We start from the raw sequence: 17429 nt of genomic DNA, 5'->3' as shown, positions 1-17429 counted from the left end.
GATGATAAACCATTTTCATGGTTCTGTGGTATAATGATATATTCAGAGATGTGTAAGACTTGTAGAATTATTTCTGTCCTAAATGGCTTTGGGTTGTAGTTTTTGAGCTCTTGTTTTGAATTTTTCTAGTTTTTTGCTTCCTTCCTTACTGTTAGGTCCCATTACTTGCTGCTTTTATTTTTTCCTCATGACTTCGCATTTTCAGAGTCTGATCTGCTGAGTGTTGACTCATTGGATAATCGAGTTTTATAAAATAATGTGTGGCAGGAATGGAAAATAAATTTTTAGTTTGTGTGTTGATTCTGATTAGTATTGGCTATCTGGAGTGCTGAATCCTGGAGTTGTATCCAAATTTGGTGAGAAAGTGCTCTGATGATGGAAGAGGGTGGTAGCAATGCATATTTGCACTGATTGTCTAGAGAAAGGGTAGGTCGGCCCCATGTGAGAGTCCAAGTGGGCTTTATAATGGGTAAAATAAGTTAGTGTATAGGTTTTGTGCTGTTTTTTTGACTTCTTAGATACTCTTTTGGTTATTGGTTAACCCTTTTACTTTACTTTGAGGCTTCTAAATAACTTATCCATGGATAAATGAAGGAAATGATTTAAAAGGATTGTTTTGTTCTTTTTAAGTTATCTTTATGTTTATCTTCCCAGTACTGTGTGATTAAAATTTTAAGCCATGTTTTCTTTGCTGTTTCATATTTTATCAAAATTGTATACTTGATGAAATTTGCAGATGTGCGATAATTGCACTGAATGGAAAATACCAGATGATTAATAAACTTTCACAAGGCGAATTGAATTTCCAAACACTTCATTATGATGGCAATTAATGGGCATGTCTGTATGATTACTAGTTTTTATAATCTTTTAATGTGTGACTATATCTGAGAAAGTTTAAATTATTTTAAAGTGAGTTATTTCTGGTGTGCTTTTCCTTTTACACATATCACATATAACTTTTGCAGGTTGGATTTGCTACCATTTTATGCAAGATTGGTTGCTACATTGCATCCCTGCATGTCTGATGTAGCAGAGGATCTTTGTTCCATGCTGAGGGGGGATTTCAGATTTCATGTATGTATTTAAGCATTTATTTTGTGTTATATATATATATATATACACTTATGAGTGAGAATATGATTATTTTATTGGTAAGCACGTTATGAAATCTGATAGTGGTATAACAGTTCAGAATGTATGGACTTCTGAATTTTTAAAATGTGAATCTATTCAACAACACTTGAATTTTACAAATGCTATTCCAGTTTGGAGATGAGTGGCTGCTGCTACCTTGTTTTCCCATTGTACGTACTGTACTCTTTGCTTTTGTAAAGTAAAACCATTCTCCAAGGTCAGGAGAGCCAGCAGGCCTCCTTGGGGTCACCAGAAGAAACATAGGGTTGGCTGTGATTCAGGGCACAGTGCCAGTAGGATGCCTCTTTAGGTGTTGGGGTCCTGTATTTGGGGCACATGAAGTTTTGATCTCAGTGAATGTGGTCATAGACCATGTTTTTATTGATTCTTGCCTTAAAAATCTTTACCTTAAAGATTCTTAATAGAGTGTGTGTGAGTGGTTCTCCCAGACCCATGTTACCCCATCATCTTGGCTTGAAAGAAGTACAGTGATACCTTAGGGGTGACAAAGTGAACATTGGTAGAATTTGAAAAGACCTGAAATGCAAGTGTTCATGTATGCCAGTGGAAAAATTGTGTTTGTAAAATGTAGCTTTATATAGCAAGTTGCTTAGAATGCACATAAATGTTTGCTGTGCTCAATATGTACTTTATTACCCTCACTCTGGCCACATCAGTAGTAGGGCTGAGCACCAGAACAAATAATTCTCGAGGTCAGGAGCCTCATGATATAATTAGAAAGATAAGGCATAAATACAAAAGCAAGAGTGAAATAAAAAATTAAACCCTAAATATATATTGATGTTATAAGGAAATGCATGCTTACTTGCCAAGTGAATTGTTGGAGACTCAGTGCCTTGAGTCTAGAGGAGGCAAATTCTCTGTGGAGGTAGGTGGTCTCTGAAGGCTTCCTGCCATAAGTGTTAATCTGTTAGTATGAGATTTGTAGGTAAATTTTTCTGAACCAGCTTTTCTGCTGAAGTGTGTTTTAGGCATTTGTAGATATTACTACACAAGGACAGGTTTCTGTGTCTAGAAAAGTTTGGAAACACTGAGATCAAGAAAGTCAAACCATTTTGCTTTTGCTTTATGGTAAGAATTCTCAATGCTTTAATAGGATAATGAGCACTGTGAACCTCCTGGAAGGGGCTGACTATACACTCGAAGGACACATTTTGATAAATGCTACTAGTTTAGGGGCAGATGGGCCTGAAGGCATATAGTTGATAGCCCATCAGGCAGATACAGACAAGACAGTGTTTTACTATCAGGCAGTATGACAATATCAGAGAAGGCAACGGCACCCCACTCCAGTACTCTTGCCTGGAAAATCCCATGGATGGAGGAGCCTCGTAGGCTGTAGTCCATGAGGTCGCTAAGAGTCAGACACAACTGAGCGACTTCACTTTCACTTTTCACTTTCATGCATTGGAGAAGGAAATGGCAACCCACTCCAGTGTTCTTGCCTGGAGAATCCCAGGGACGGGAGAGCCTGGTGGGCTGCCGTCTATGGGGTCGCACAGTGTCAGACACAGCTGAAGTGACTTAGCAGCAGCAGCAGCAACAGTATGACAGTATTGTATGAATTACATGCACGTACCCCTCCACCAAAGCTACAGTCAAACAAAATATAAGTTGCTGGACCACACATGATTAGTGCTTTTGGTGAGAAACCTAAAATTACGAAAATTCTGTTCTTGTGTACTTCTGTCCCATCTTTGAAAACTGGGGTGAGAGTTGAGGGAAATGGCATTTTTGTTACTGTTGTAAGGTTTCATTACTGCGAGGAAAGTATCAGGATTCCAGAGAGTCTTTGGGAGCCGCTGCTCTCCGGAGAGAAGCAGGCACTTGGTGTCATCCATCACCTCTGCTTCCTCTTGATCTAGCCTTTCCCACCCTCAGATCTGCAGACTTTCTGTTGACTTTTTATCAGGCAGTAAATGTGCTCAGCACTGTCCTATCTTTAAAATAAGGTATAAACAAGAATTTTTACACAGCTGCACCCCTCCCCATCCTCTTTAATTTCCTTCTTGTTCGAGTGCTGTAGAGTATACTTGTCTCTTACACTTCTGACAGTTGCTCTTTGTTTTCCATCATATTGCCCTGGCAGCAACCTTCACTTTCTCCTAAGCACCTCATCCTAGTTGATGTCCCTGAGGATTCTGACTATCACTGTGGCTCCACCACAATGGCCAAGTTACTTAAATGTTCCATACCTCAGTTTCCTTTTATTAAATGAGATAATTTTATCTTTTAAAATAGGATTGTTCTCTGTGATTAAATGAGATAATGCATACAAAACTCATCACACAGTGCCTGGACACAGATGCCCTTGTAATAATAATGACCCCTTTTGTGCACCATGCTCTCCTGCTTTTCACTTCTGACTACTTTTCTCAGTATCCCCTTACTCTTTTTTCCAGCCTGAGTTATGTCGTAGTATTCTTCTTTGACAGAATGCAGTTTCCCCGGGGTTTGGTTGGTATCTATTTCCCAGCAGCCTCACATACCTGTCTCTTAACAGAGCCTCTCTCCTGGTGCTTAATTAGTTGTCATGTACTTTTAGCTAAATACATCCATGAGACAAACTCATTTTCTTTTAAAAAATATCTTTATCTTTCACTTCCTCATACAAACTTCTGTATTCCTGTAAATTTGCAATATAGTTTATATAATCACCAAGGGAAATAGCTCTACTTTTGTCCCTCTGACATTCAGGAACCCATGTTTGCCAAATTCTATTGATAATACCTTCTAAAACACGTCCTTAGGCTAGTGTCTCTCCTTCAGTCCCAGTGCCACTGTCTTTCACTCTCTGTAGCTTGAATTAGAATAGCTGTGTAACCAGGTTCCCCATCTTTGCCTTCTCTCTAGCTGTAACATATTGTCACAATCTGATCCTATTTGCTTCTTGCTTAAGAACCTCACCTGAGAAAAAATGTTGGTTGGCAAAACTGTATAAAATCTCTGGTAGTCAAAGAAATTCTAGTTAAAACAACAGGTTTGCTAATTTGACTAATTGGTTAGTGAAGGTAATAGAAATGAGAAACCATTATCATATACTTGAGATTGTAATTTGAAGAAGGGAATTTGGCAGTATGTTTCAAGATCATTGGAGGTATTCATACAGTAGACAACTCTGAGACTCTGTTCTGAGCAAATGATCCTGAGTACCCCAGAAGCTTTATTCACATCATGAATTGTAATAGGGGGAAAAAGGAAAATAATCTAGAAGCCCAACAGTTGATTTAAAAATGGTTATATAATCACAATGCTGAAATGATATAGAGCCATTGAAAGTCTTACTTACCAAAAGTTTTCAAATTATGTGTAAAGTACTTTTAGGGGAGAAAAAGCAAGCTCTAAAGTCTTAAACATAATAAATTCACAATTATGTTAAAATGCTTAGAAAGTAACCAATAGAAAAAGGTATCTATCGGTATATTAGCAGTGGCTGTTAGATAGTGGACTTAAGAGAAACTCCTTTCTAGTTTTCTGTGTTCTCCACATTTTTAGCAAGGGCTGCTTCTTTAATAATGGAGAAGACAACTTTTACTTAAACATAGACATAATCACCCTCACTGTTCAACATTTTTGAAATCTGGTTTCTTAACTTTTTTGATCAAACCTCTCTTGGTAAAATAAGTTGACTACATATCATAAGTTGACCGTATTTATAAGTTATATGCATTTTTAATTCTACCAGATATTTTATGTATATCATAAAACATACAAAGGTAACTTTAAAGTATGAGATAAAAAACAAAAACCTAAGTAGAAGTTTGATCCGCACCACCCCAGTAAATAAAGAGTGTTATCCTCCCTACTTTGGCAATCAATAGTCCCTAGAATAATATAAATAAAGTTTCTTTGAAGGCAGATTTATCTATTTATAAACCCAGTGCCTACTTAGTGTTTAGTGTATAGTAGATTTTCCAAAATATTAGTTGAATGATTGAATGTTTGTATAAAACAAATGAGCTAATTATGGAGGATATACAATATTTGCGTGAAGTTATTAAGGGGCCAGTTTGAGGCAAAGAGTTCTTCCTTTAGGGGAATAATGAATGATAGGCCTTGGAAGTTCTTACTTTTGTATGTTGACATAGCTGAAGAGATTTTAACTCATTATATGAATCTAGTTATTCGATTAATCTTGGTTTTAGCTGTCTCTAATACATGAGTTGTAAGCAGCATTTTTGCTACATTTGATTATATAAATAAAATCTTTTAAGACATGATTGAACTAAACACATAGAAAATTTTACATTGTTAATCTGTATTTACTTTTGCAGAAGTGTTTGATGTACCATTTGATCATAAAGAATCAACAAATGAGATTAGAAAATGTTGAATGAGGAATCAGAATAAGTTTTTTGTCAGTCACAGTCTTTTGAAAAACCTTGTTTTTTTTTTTTTCATTGAAAATGAGGGAGTGAGATAATTCATACCTCATTTTAAAAGTCTGTAATCTTGTCATTTTAGTTAGATTGTACTACCTTAACCTCAATAATGTGTAAGAATAATTGTGAATGATACACTGTGTTACGTGTTTTGGAAACTATGATGCTCAGTAATACTTAAAATCGTATGGCCCTTACGAATTTGAGTCAGTTCTAGTGAGGTGGATGAACCCAGAGCCTGTTATACAGAGTGAAGTAAGTCATAAAGTGAAAAACAAATATCATATATTAATGATAAATGTGGAATCTAGAAAAATGGTACTGATGAACCTATTTGTAGGGCATCAATAGAGATACAGATGTAGGGAAAAGATTTGTAGACCCAGCAGTGGAAGGAGAGGGTGGGACAAACTGAGAGAGTGGCATCGCCAGTGGGAATTTGCTGTATGACTGCAGAGAGCTCAACCCAGTGCTGTGACAGCCTAGAGGGATGGTATGGGGTGGGAGGGAGGTTCATGTACGGCAGAAACCAACATAACATTGTAAAGCAATTATACTCCAATTAAAAACAAATAATTTAAAAATTGTGTGATTCTGCACAGCACAGAGCTTATACATCTAGAATCGCCCAAGGAGCTTTGTAAAAGCATATGTATGTATTTCCCAGCCTTTCTCCCTTTAAAGATTCAGCTTCAGTATATGTATATCATTTTTGAAACGTTTCTTTTTACTTTTTCTGTTTCTATATTTTAATTGTAAAAGAAACACATGCCCAGACTGGATGATTTAGAAAATACAAAAATACATAAAGAAGAAAGTGGGGGGCAATCTCATAATTTCATCACTTAAACTTTGTTAATATTTTAGTTTTTTTTTTACTTTTTTGCTTCTGTAGTTTTTCATGGGTGAATTTATATTTAGTACAGTTTTTCATTCTTTATTTCCCAGAAGCATTTTACTGTATCATTTAAAACACTTTGCAAGCATCATTTGTATAATCTTTTGTCCTGGACATTAGTTGCTTAGTATTAGGTGAAGTATAGTTATCATCATTACCACCCACTGTCATCATCCTTGTTGTTATCCATATTTTTCTGAGTGAGTGAGTAGGTTCAGGAAGTTTTATATGCATTGTCCAGGGTAATATACTCCCACCCTCACTCCCAAATGGCACAAAACGACCACATGAGCTCAGGTGTTGTGAACTGCATATCTTAATTCTTTCATGGCATTGCAATGTATATATAAACATTAAGCATTTTCATTAATTTGTTCAGTCAGTGAACATTAATTTTGTGCCCATGTATTAGTGATGCATGTACAAATGTGGATAAAGCTCACAATGACTATTATTTATTGAACTCTTCATGGTCCCAGTCACTATACTGTTGATTGTGCTTTGTATGTATCAGTTCACTTAATACCCACAACCATATATGATACAGGTTACTTTGATTAGTTCTATTTTACAGATGAGAAAATTAAGGCATAAAGTTTAAGTAACAGTTAAGTGATAGAGCTGGGAATTAAGCCTAACAAATTAAACCTAGCAAATTTTTGTTCACAAATTATCCCTGAAGATCTAAAAAGTTTATAAACACCTACTTTTGCTTGCTACAGAAAGTTGGTCCTTAAAAGGAAGATGATGAATTCCATTTAAGTGTAAATTGTCTATGTAGAAGATTAATACTTATGTAAAAGATTGTCACTCATTGTCCAGGTATGGGTGAGGTTAGAACATACACACACACACACAGACACACACAGACACACAGACACACAGACACACAGACACACACAGTCTTAACCACTGGACCACCAGGGATATCCTGGTTAAGACTTATTTTTTGAACTCCAGCACATGCTTGAACAGTTGAATTCTCAAATGTGAGTTAGGAGATTGGGGTTTTGGTACTGATCCTTGGTCAAGTCATTTGAAAGCTTTGTGTTCTTCTGTTGTTGTTTTAACTATTAAATCAGATTTATACAGATTTTACTCCTTTCTCAGTATTGTTGTGTGGAACAAATAGGAAGTATTCTGAAAAATAAGGACAGTAAACTATTATAGAGAACTGCCATATTATTGTTACTGTTCAAAGAAAAGTCTTCTAGACTTCAGGTTTGGTTTTCTGATGAAAATATAATTCTGAGATTAAATCCATTTACAGTTATCTTGATATGTCTGTTCACATTGTACTGTTGTAATAGGACTTCGTTATGTCCAGTATTTTTTGAAATGTGTGCCTGAGTAGAGGGCTTATATTTGCAAACGATTTGAACTTTGATCTATGACTGTGACTGTTGATAATAAAAAAAAATAGCTATTATATTGGAAATTTTGTTGTACTAATGCATTTACAATAAAAAATGTAGTATATAGTTCATAACTATAATACACTAACTAAGCCTTAATATTTTCTGCTTAAGTGAGCTTTAGGCATTTATTACTTTTAAAGGAGCATTTCCTAATGTATATTCCTTATAATATTAATTTAACAAACTAGTAGTTGTTAACATTTCAAAAGAGGGATTTATGTTTTATGTTGCCAAAGAAATTTAAGGAACATTGAGTTAAGTTAAACAAATTTCTTTGTTTGAGAGCCTCTTTAAGGCTGATGAAATGCATTGTTTCCCCAAATTATTTGACCATGAAACTGTTTTGGAAAGCACGTTCTGGCCCTGGTGTTCCACGGAGCTAATTATGTCTTAGAATAATTTGAATATAGCAAGAAACTATACCCAAATTTATTTAAAATATCTTGAGTGATTCAATCTTATTAAAATAACAGTTTTTATCACAGATTTCAGACTATTAAGCAGTGTCTCTTTTCATTTGTAGGTACGAAAAAAGGACCAGATCAATATTGAAACAAAGAACAAAACTGTTCGTTTTATTGGAGAACTCACTAAGTTTAAGATGTTCACAAAAAATGATACACTGCATTGTTTAAAGGTAAGTGCTGAATCATTTGAAATATTTTTTAATAGGTAAATCTAAAGTTTTAATGCTTTAGTTTATAAATGCTGGAAAATGATACAGTTAAGAAATATTTAATTAATCTATAGGAAGACAAAAAAGTAAAAAGGAACAATAAATAGATGAGCATACTAAAGAACAAATAATAAGATGGTAGATATAAATACAGCTATAATAGTAATGACATGTAATGTGGAAGGACAAAATATATTAAGTAAAAGCCTTAAGAATATAAGACTTGATTGAAACAATGTTATATGCTGCCTACAAGGAAGATGCCCTTAAAATATTAACACCAGGAAGCCTAAAGTGAAAAGATGGGGGAAATATATCAAGAAAGCACTAAAAAAAATAAGAAAAAGCACTTGGCTTCATTATTGTCAGACAAAGTAGGCTTTAAGGCACAAAACATTGTTAGAAATAAAGAATGATAGTTCATAAAGATAGTGTTACCTTCATAAATCAGTATGCATCCAATAATGTATTTTCAAAATACATGAAGCAAAAATCAACAAAGAAAGAGAAATCTGCAGTCATAGTGAAATACTGAAAAACACCTTTTAGTAGCTGAAAGCATAGGCAGGCAAGTAAGTAAGTGAATAAGTATGTATCAGATTGGACAATGCAATTAATAACCTTAATCTAATTGACAGTATATTCAACAGAATCAGAATTTACAGTCCCTGCAAATGCACATGAATGAACCAAAATCAGTCAGGAAGTCTCAGCAAGTTAAAAAAAAAAAAAGGAAATTACTCAAATTACAGTTTTTTGTCCACTATGGAATCAAACTAGAAACTCACTAGTAACTAACTAGTTGCGTGTGGTAAAGCTGATAACAGCATCAGTTCAGTCACTCCCTCACTTGTGTCTGACTCTGTGACCCCATGGACTGCAGGCTTCCCTGTCCATCACCAGTTCCCGGAGTCTACTCAAACTCATGTCCATTGAGTCGGTGATGCCATCCTGCCATCTCATCCTCTGTCGTCCCTGTCTCCTCCTGCCTTCAATCTTTCCCAGCATCAGGGTCTTTTCAAATAAGTTACTTCTTTGCATCAGGTGGCCCAAGTATTGGGAGTTTCAGCTTCAGCATCACTCCTTCCAATGTATATTCAGCACTGATTTCTTTTAGGATGGACTGGTTGGATCTCCTTGCAGTCTAAGGGACTCTCAAGAGTCTTCTCCAACACCACAGTTCAAAAGCATCGATTCTTTGGCGCTCAGCTTTCTTTATAATCCAACTCACATCCATATATAACTATTGGAAAAACCATACCTTTGACTAGATGAACCTTTGTTGGCAAAGTAATGTCTCTGCTTTTGAATATGCTGTCTAGGTTGGTCATAACTTTTCTTCCAAGGAGCAAGGGTCTTTTAATTTCATGGCTGCAGTCACCATAACAGCACAGATGAAATAATTTTTCTACATTTGAAATTGGTCATTACTAACAATAACAAGTGTTTTATCAAGTTGATTTCCTTGATATATCACTTACCTATGTCACACAAAATGGGTCTCATGGATTCAAATACATTTGGAAAACCCTGAGTTAAACAAACATGTTTCTTTACTGCATGATTTCTTAAGAATGTTTAAAATATTTTAAACGATCATTATAAATATTCAGGGGGTTTAGTTTCCTAAACCTACCTGGAGATTCTCAGGAGCCTACAGAGTACATTAGGGAAACTTTGGACAGCATTTTAAGAGAGGTTGTGAAAGTTTTTTCAGTGCTGTCATTGAACGGAATCATACCATGAACAACTTAAACATTAGTATATCTCTTTGTATTAATTACTGACATATGTAGGAAGAATATACGTTTGTTTGATACAAGTTCATTTCTGTAAATTTGGTTTAGGGAAATCATAAATGTAGCTAAATTTATCTACAAGAGTGTTGCATTACAGTGTTGTTTATAGTAGCAAAATTTTTTTAAAAAATTCCATCAGTAAGAATTGGGGAAGTTTTATTATATTTCAAGTGGGCCTTAGAAAGCATCACTATGAACAAAGCTAGTGGAGGTGATGGAATCCCAGTTGAGCTATTTCAAATCCTGAAAGATGATGCTGTGAAAGTGCTGCACTCAATATGCTAGCAAATTTGGAAAACTCAGCAGTGGCCACAGGACTGAAAAAGGTCAGTTTTCATTCTAATCCCAAAGATAGGCAATGCCAAAGAATGTTCAAACTACTGCACAATTGCACTCATCTCACAGGCTAGTAAGTTCAGTTCAGTTCAGTTGCTCAGTCATGTCCAACTCTTTGCGACCCCAGGAATTGCAGCACACCAGGCCTCCCTGTCCATCACCAACTCCTGGAGTTCACCCAGACTCAAGTCCATCAAGTCAGTGACGCCATCCAGCCATCTCATCCTCTGTCGTCCCCTTCTCCTCCTGCCCCCAGTCCCTCCCACCATCAGAGTCTTTTCCAGTGAGTCAACTCTTCGCATGAGGTGGCGAAAGCACTGGAGTTTCAGCTTTAGCATTAGTCCTTCCAAAGAACCCCCAGGACTGATCTCCTTTAGAATGGACTGGTTGGATCTCCTCGCAGTCCAAGGGACTCTCAAGAGTCTTCTCCAACACCACAGTTCAAAAGCATCAATTCTTCAGTGCTCAGCTTTCTTCACAGTCCAACTCTCACATCCATACATGACTACAGGAAAAACCATAGTCTTGACTAGACGGACCATTGTTGGCAAAGTAATGTTGCTGCTTTTGAATATGCTTTCTAGGTTGGTCGTAACTTTCCTTCCAAGGAGTAAGGGTCTTTTCATTTCGTGACTGCAGTCACCATCTGCAATGATTTTGGAGCCCCAAAAAATAAAGTCTGACACTGTTTCCACTGTTTCCCCATCTATTTCCCATGAAGTGATGGAACCAGATGCCATGATCTTTGTTTTCTGAATGTTGAGCTTTAAGCCAACTTTTTCACTCTCCTCTTTCACTTTCCTCAAGAGGCTTTTTAGTTCCTCTTCACTTTCTGCCATAAGGGTGGTATCATCTGCATATCTGAGGTTATTGATATTTCTCCCAGCAATCTTGATTCCAGCTTGTGCTTCTTCCAGCCCAGCGTTTCTCATGATGTGCTCTGTATATAAGTTAAATAAGCAGGGTAAAGTAATGCTCAAAATTCTCCAAGTCATGCTTCAGCAATACGTGAACCGTGAACTTCCAGATGTTCAAGCTGGTTTTAGAAAAGGCAGAGGAACCAGAAATCAAATTGCCAACATCTGCTGGGTCGTGGAAAAAGCAAGAGAGTTCCATCTATCTCTGCTTTATTGACTATGCTAAAGCCTTTGACTGTGTGGATCATAATAAACTGTGGAAAATTCTGAAAGAGATGGGAATACCAGACCACCTGACCCACCTCTTGAGAAACCTATATTCAGGTCAGGAAGCAATAATTAGAACTGGACATGGAACAACAGACTGGTTCCAAATAGGAAAAGGAATATGTCAAGGCTATATATTGTCGCCCTGCTTATTTAACTTCTCTGCAGAGTACATCATGAGAAACGCTGGGCTGGAAGAAGCACAAGCTGGAATCAAGATTGCTGGGAGAAATATCAGTAACCTCAGATATGCAGATGATACCACCCTTATGGCAGAAAGTGAAGAGGAACTAAAAAGCCTCTTGAGGAAAGTGAAAGAGGAGAGTGAAAAAGTTGGCTTAAAGCTCAACATTCAGAAAACTAAGATCATGGCATCTGGTTCCATCACTTCATGGGAAATAGGTGGGGAAAACAGTGTCAGACTTTATTTTTTTGGGCTCCAAAATCACTGCAGATGGTGATTGCAGCCATGAAATTTAAAAGATGCTTACTCCTTGGAAGGAAAGTTATGACCAACCTAGAAAGCGTATTCAAAAGCAGAGACATTACTTTGCCAACAAAGGTCTATCTAGTCAAGGCTATGGTTTTTCCAGTAGTCATGTATGGATGTGAGAGTTGGACTGTGAAGAAAGCTGAGCGCTGGAGAATTGATGCTTTTGAACTGTGGTGTTGGAGAAGACTCTTGAGAGTCCCTTGGACTGCAAGGAGATCCAACCAGTCCATTCTAAAGAAGATCAGTCCTGGGTGCTCACTGGAAGGACTGATGCTAAAGCTGAAACTTCAGTACTTTGGCCATCTCATGGGAAGAGTGGACTCATTGGGAAAGACTGATGCTGGGAGGGATTGGGGGCAGGAGGAGAAGGGGATGACAGGATGTGATGGCTGGATGGCATCACCAACTCGATGGACATGAATTTGAGTAAACTCCAGGAGTTGGTGATGGACAAGGAGGCCTGGTGTGCTGCCATTCCTGGGATCACAAAGAGTTGGACACAACTGAGTGACTGAACTGAACTGAATGAACCCTTTAAATTATTTAAATTTAAACTATCGAAGGAAAAATAAGGACATGGAAAATACTCATGCTAGCCAAAATACAAGCCAAATTCTGGTTTAGAAAATATACACAAAAATATTGGGGAGATAAATACTAAAATGTTGTAATGTGTTATAAGTTTCATATAATAAGCCTTTTGTTTTCAAAATTTTAAAGGTAAATGTCATATGAACCCAAGCCAGAAAATATTTAGAAAATGTTAGCTATTTGTATGTGGCATTTATTTAAATATGTAGCATCTCCTGATAAATATAAGTTTTGATAAATAAATTTTCACATATCTTTCTAAAAGGAATAACATTGAATATATTGAAGTTTTTAGATAAAATTTTATGGTTGAACACAAGATACCCTGTGATAAAGCTTGACATCTAAAGTAGACTAGTTTTTTTTTTAGTTGAAAGTATAGTTGATTTATAATGTTGTGTTTAGCTTTTCTTTTTTTTTACAGTGACCGTTTTCTAAGGTGTTCCACATATTAGGTATATAATGTTTCCTTTAATAGGATTGAAATGTTGTTTTTGTGGGTTTTTATCATTATTATTATTACAGATGCTTCTATCAGACTTTTCCCATCACCATATTGAAATGGCATGTACCCTACTGGAAACATGTGGAAGATTTCTTTTCAGATCTCCAGAATCTCACCTGAGGACCAGTGTGCTTTTGGTAAGGGTTTGAGGATACTAGCAAGAGCTTGAAGTTCTTGATTTACTCCCGGGGTTAAAAATTTTAACCAGTGCCTGTTACCTTGCTGAACCATTTAAACATTTTACCTAAACAAGAACTCCAGCCATCCCTGAGTAGCTATAGGAAATATTCTCATTTGGCTATCAGTTAGCTCACACTATTGTAGAGTGGGATTGAATTCAGCCCCAGATAACTTTTGATAAACTTAGAGCCATCTTTCTGAATATTCTTGGTACATTGTTACTGTGCCATAACCACATAAATGATGGAGCTTAAATTTTTAAAATTAAAAAACAAAACATAAGCTTAAAAAATTAATTGGTAGAGAAGATATTTCTTAAGCTAATTAGCATGCCAAAATGGCAAGCAAGTTTATTAAGCAGTTAAGTTATGCTTATTAATAATATCCATGCATTCACTTGGAGCCTTCACAGGGGAGACAGTGTGGTGGGCGAGGGGTATCAGAATTTTATCCCTTACTAATTTTGAATTAGTGTCAAAGAGAGCACTGGGTTAGGAATCCCTGGACATAGACTGTCTTTGCATCAGTGTCGCTTTTATAGAAGTGCTGATTGTGTCTTTTTCTCTACGTGTTATTTTTTTAGAATTTAGTTATAAGCTTGACTATTTCTCTGACAATGATATTTAAAATGAAAATACATAGTAATTTATTTCTAGTAGACAAAATATTAATGTGAAATCATATGGAGTTGACCTCCACATTCTTTTTAGGCTTATTCAAATGAATAATAATCATTCCAAGTTCAAATTTTTATTTTAACATAGGAAAAACTCTTCCTCCTCTTTGGCTTAAGCTGATATGGCTAAATAAGACACTACATAGTATAATGTAATAGAGATGCCAAGAAAGATTAGCTTTTAAAAGTGACTGTATTTTGTTTATAATACTGAACTGTCTATGTTTACTGTTTGCTGGGGAAAGTTTACTAGTCATGGTATGGATGCTTATCCCATTGCTGCAAACCAAAGTCCTTCTTGCTTGACTGGCTTTCGTGGCTCAGTGTATCCCCTGTCTTGTAGCAAGAGCAGCCAGCCTTATCATTGATTGTCTTGCTTTCTGGATAGGAGCCTTATTTATCGTATAACATTTTCGGGGCTCCTCCTGTGTGTCAGGCACTGAACTGCAGGGATGATGTTCTTGCTGATTGGCTGGGGTTACTACAAAGAAACAAACATAGTTGGCATTAAAGTGGTCCCTATCTAGTGCTAATTCCAGTATAGTGTTCTGTGTGTTTTACCAGGGAAAGGTGTGCAGAGGATCTTATGCACTTACAGAGGGAGGACTTAGACTTAATGAGTCAGAAAGGATCTTCCCTAATAGATGCTTTTATTCGTTGAGTGCAGACTCTTCTGTCAGACCCTTGGGATATAAAAGTGAAAAAGATAGTCCCTGGCCTCAGGGATTTTATAGTCTTATAACTCAGATGAGTAATTAGACAATTGAAATACACAGAGGGAGAATGTGATCTAATACTGTGGGTCAGCATAGGGTAATATGTGTCTACATAGGAGAGGTGCTTCGTCTAGTGTTGATATGTCATAAAAGGTTTCCTGAAAAATTAGTATTTATTTTAGAGACTAACCTGAACCTCAAAGGCAGAGAAGAGAGACACACTGAGTTAAGTGGCAGCAGATAAGACTGGAGAGGTAGACGCAGCCTAGATTATAAAAAGCACCCTGAGTCTGAGTGCTGTGCTAAAAAACTGATACCCCCTCCCCCCGATGGTAGTGAGTAGCTATTGAAAGATGTTAAGCAGGTAGGATAGGTATGATCAGATTTAATTTTTTAGAAAGATCAGTGTAGAGGAGATGATTGAGATGGCTGAGGCTGGAGGTAGACAGAACAGTGAAATGGCTGTTTTCAGATCTTACAGAGAAAAAAAGAAATGTTAAGGCTGGGAAGATGAGGAATGGTAACTGGCTATATGAAGAATTTTACGAGGTAGAACTGGTGAGATGTGGTGAGATAATGAGAAAGAGAAAGTGCCCTAAGGTAAGACCCCAGATTCCATCTTGAGCATCCCAGCAGATGATGGTGCCAGTCACAGAGATGAGAAAATAGAAGAAAGAAAGAGAGGGTGAGTTTGGTTTGAAATACACCAATGCTTATCAGTTCAGTTCAGTCACTCACTCCTGTCTGATTCTTTGCGAACCATGGACTGCAGCACGCCAGGCTTCCCTGTCCATCACCCAGCTCCCAGAGCTTGCTCAAACCCATGTCCATCGAGTTGGTGATGCCATCCAGCCATCTCATCCTCTGTTGTCCCCTTCTCGTGCCTTCAGTCTTTCCCAGCATCAGGGTCTTTTCCAATGAGTCAGTTCTTTGCATCAGGTGGCCAAAGTATTGGAGTTTCAGCTTCAGCATCAGTCCTTCCAGTGAATATTCAGAACTGATTTCCTTCAGGGTGGTTTGATCTTCTTGCAGTCCAAGGGACTCTCAAGAGTCTTCTCTAACACCACAGTTCAAAAGCATCGATTCTTTGGTGCTCAGCTTTCTTTATAATCCAACTCTCACATCCATACGTGACTACTGGAAAACCATAGCTTTGACTAGACAGACTTGTTGGCAAGGTAATGTCTCTGCTTTTTACTATGCAGTCTAGGTTGATTATAACTTTTCTTCCACGGAGCAAGAGTCTTTTAATTTCATGGCTGCAGTCACCATCTGCAGTGATTTTGGAGCCCAAGAAAGTAAAGTCTGTCACTGTTTCCATTGTTTCTCCATCTATTTGCCATGAAGTGATGGGACGGGATGTCACGATCTTCGTTTTTTGACTGTTTAGTTTAAGCCAGCTTTTTCATGCTTCTCTTTCACTTTCATCTAGAGGCTCTTTAGTTTCTCTCTGCTTTCTGCCATAAGGGTGGTGTCATCTGCATATCTGAGGTTATTTATATTTCTCCTGGCGATCTTGAGTCCAGCTTGTGTTTCATTGAGCCCAGCATTTCACATGATATACTCTGCATATAAGTTAAATAAGCAGGGTGACAATATACAGCCTTGACGTACTCCTTTCCCAGTTTGGAACCGGTCTGTTGTTCCATGTCTGGTTCTAACAGTTGCTTCTTGACCTGCATACAGATTTCTTAGCAGGCAGTTAAGGTGTTCTGGTATTCCCATATCTTGAAGAATTTTCCACAGTTTGTTGTGATCCACACAGTCAGAAGCTTTGGCATCATCAATAGAGCAGAAGTGGATGTTTTTCTGGAATTCTCTTGCTTTTTTGATGATCTAGTGGATGTTGGCAATTTGATATCTGATTCCTCTGCCTTTTCTAAATCCAGCTTGAACATCTGGAAGTTCATAGTTCATGTACTGTTGAAGCCTGATGTGGAGAATTTTCAGCATTACTTGCGTGTGAGATGAGTGCAGTTATGCGATAGTTTGAACATTCTTTGGCATTACCCTTCTTTGGGATTGGAATGAAAACTGACCTTTTTCAGTCCTGTGGCCACTGCTGAGTTTTCCAAATTTGCTGGCATATTGAATGCAGCACTTTCACAGCATCATCTTTTAGAATATGAAATAGCTCAACTGGAATTCGATCACGTCCACTAGCCTTGTTCACAGTGATGCTTCCTAAGGCCCACTTGACTTCACATTGCAGGATGTCTGAGTGATCACACCATCGTGATTATCTGGATCATGAAGATCTTTTTTGTATTGTTGTTCTGTGTATTCTTACCACCTCTTCTTAATTTCTTCTGCTTCTGTTAGGTCCATACCATTTCTATCCTTTATTGCACCCATCTTTGCATGAAATAGTACCTTGTTATCTCTAATTTTCTTGAAGAGATCTCTAGTCTTTCCCA

The 17429-nt window shown here is 37.1% G+C and overlaps 1 protein-coding gene across 1 annotated transcript in view; it reads left to right on the top strand.

Moving 5' to 3' along the window:
* The window catches only part of UPF2 (UPF2 regulator of nonsense mediated mRNA decay), a 94401-nt gene that overhangs the window by 37014 nt on the left and 39958 nt on the right, over positions 1-17429 (top strand). Inside the window, exons 9-11 of the mRNA XM_068986999.1 lie at positions 969-1077; positions 8380-8493; positions 13461-13577. Of these exons, the coding sequence (XP_068843100.1) occupies positions 969-1077; positions 8380-8493; positions 13461-13577 (340 nt within the window). The remainder of the gene's footprint in view (positions 1-968; positions 1078-8379; positions 8494-13460; positions 13578-17429) is intronic.

The sequence above is a fragment of the Capricornis sumatraensis genome, chromosome 15, assembly GCF_032405125.1.
Source record: "Capricornis sumatraensis isolate serow.1 chromosome 15, serow.2, whole genome shotgun sequence".
NCBI classification, from domain to species: Eukaryota; Metazoa; Chordata; class Mammalia; order Artiodactyla; family Bovidae; genus Capricornis; species Capricornis sumatraensis.
Note: the sequence above shows the minus strand (reverse complement) of the source record. Positions and strands in the feature narration are given on the sequence as shown.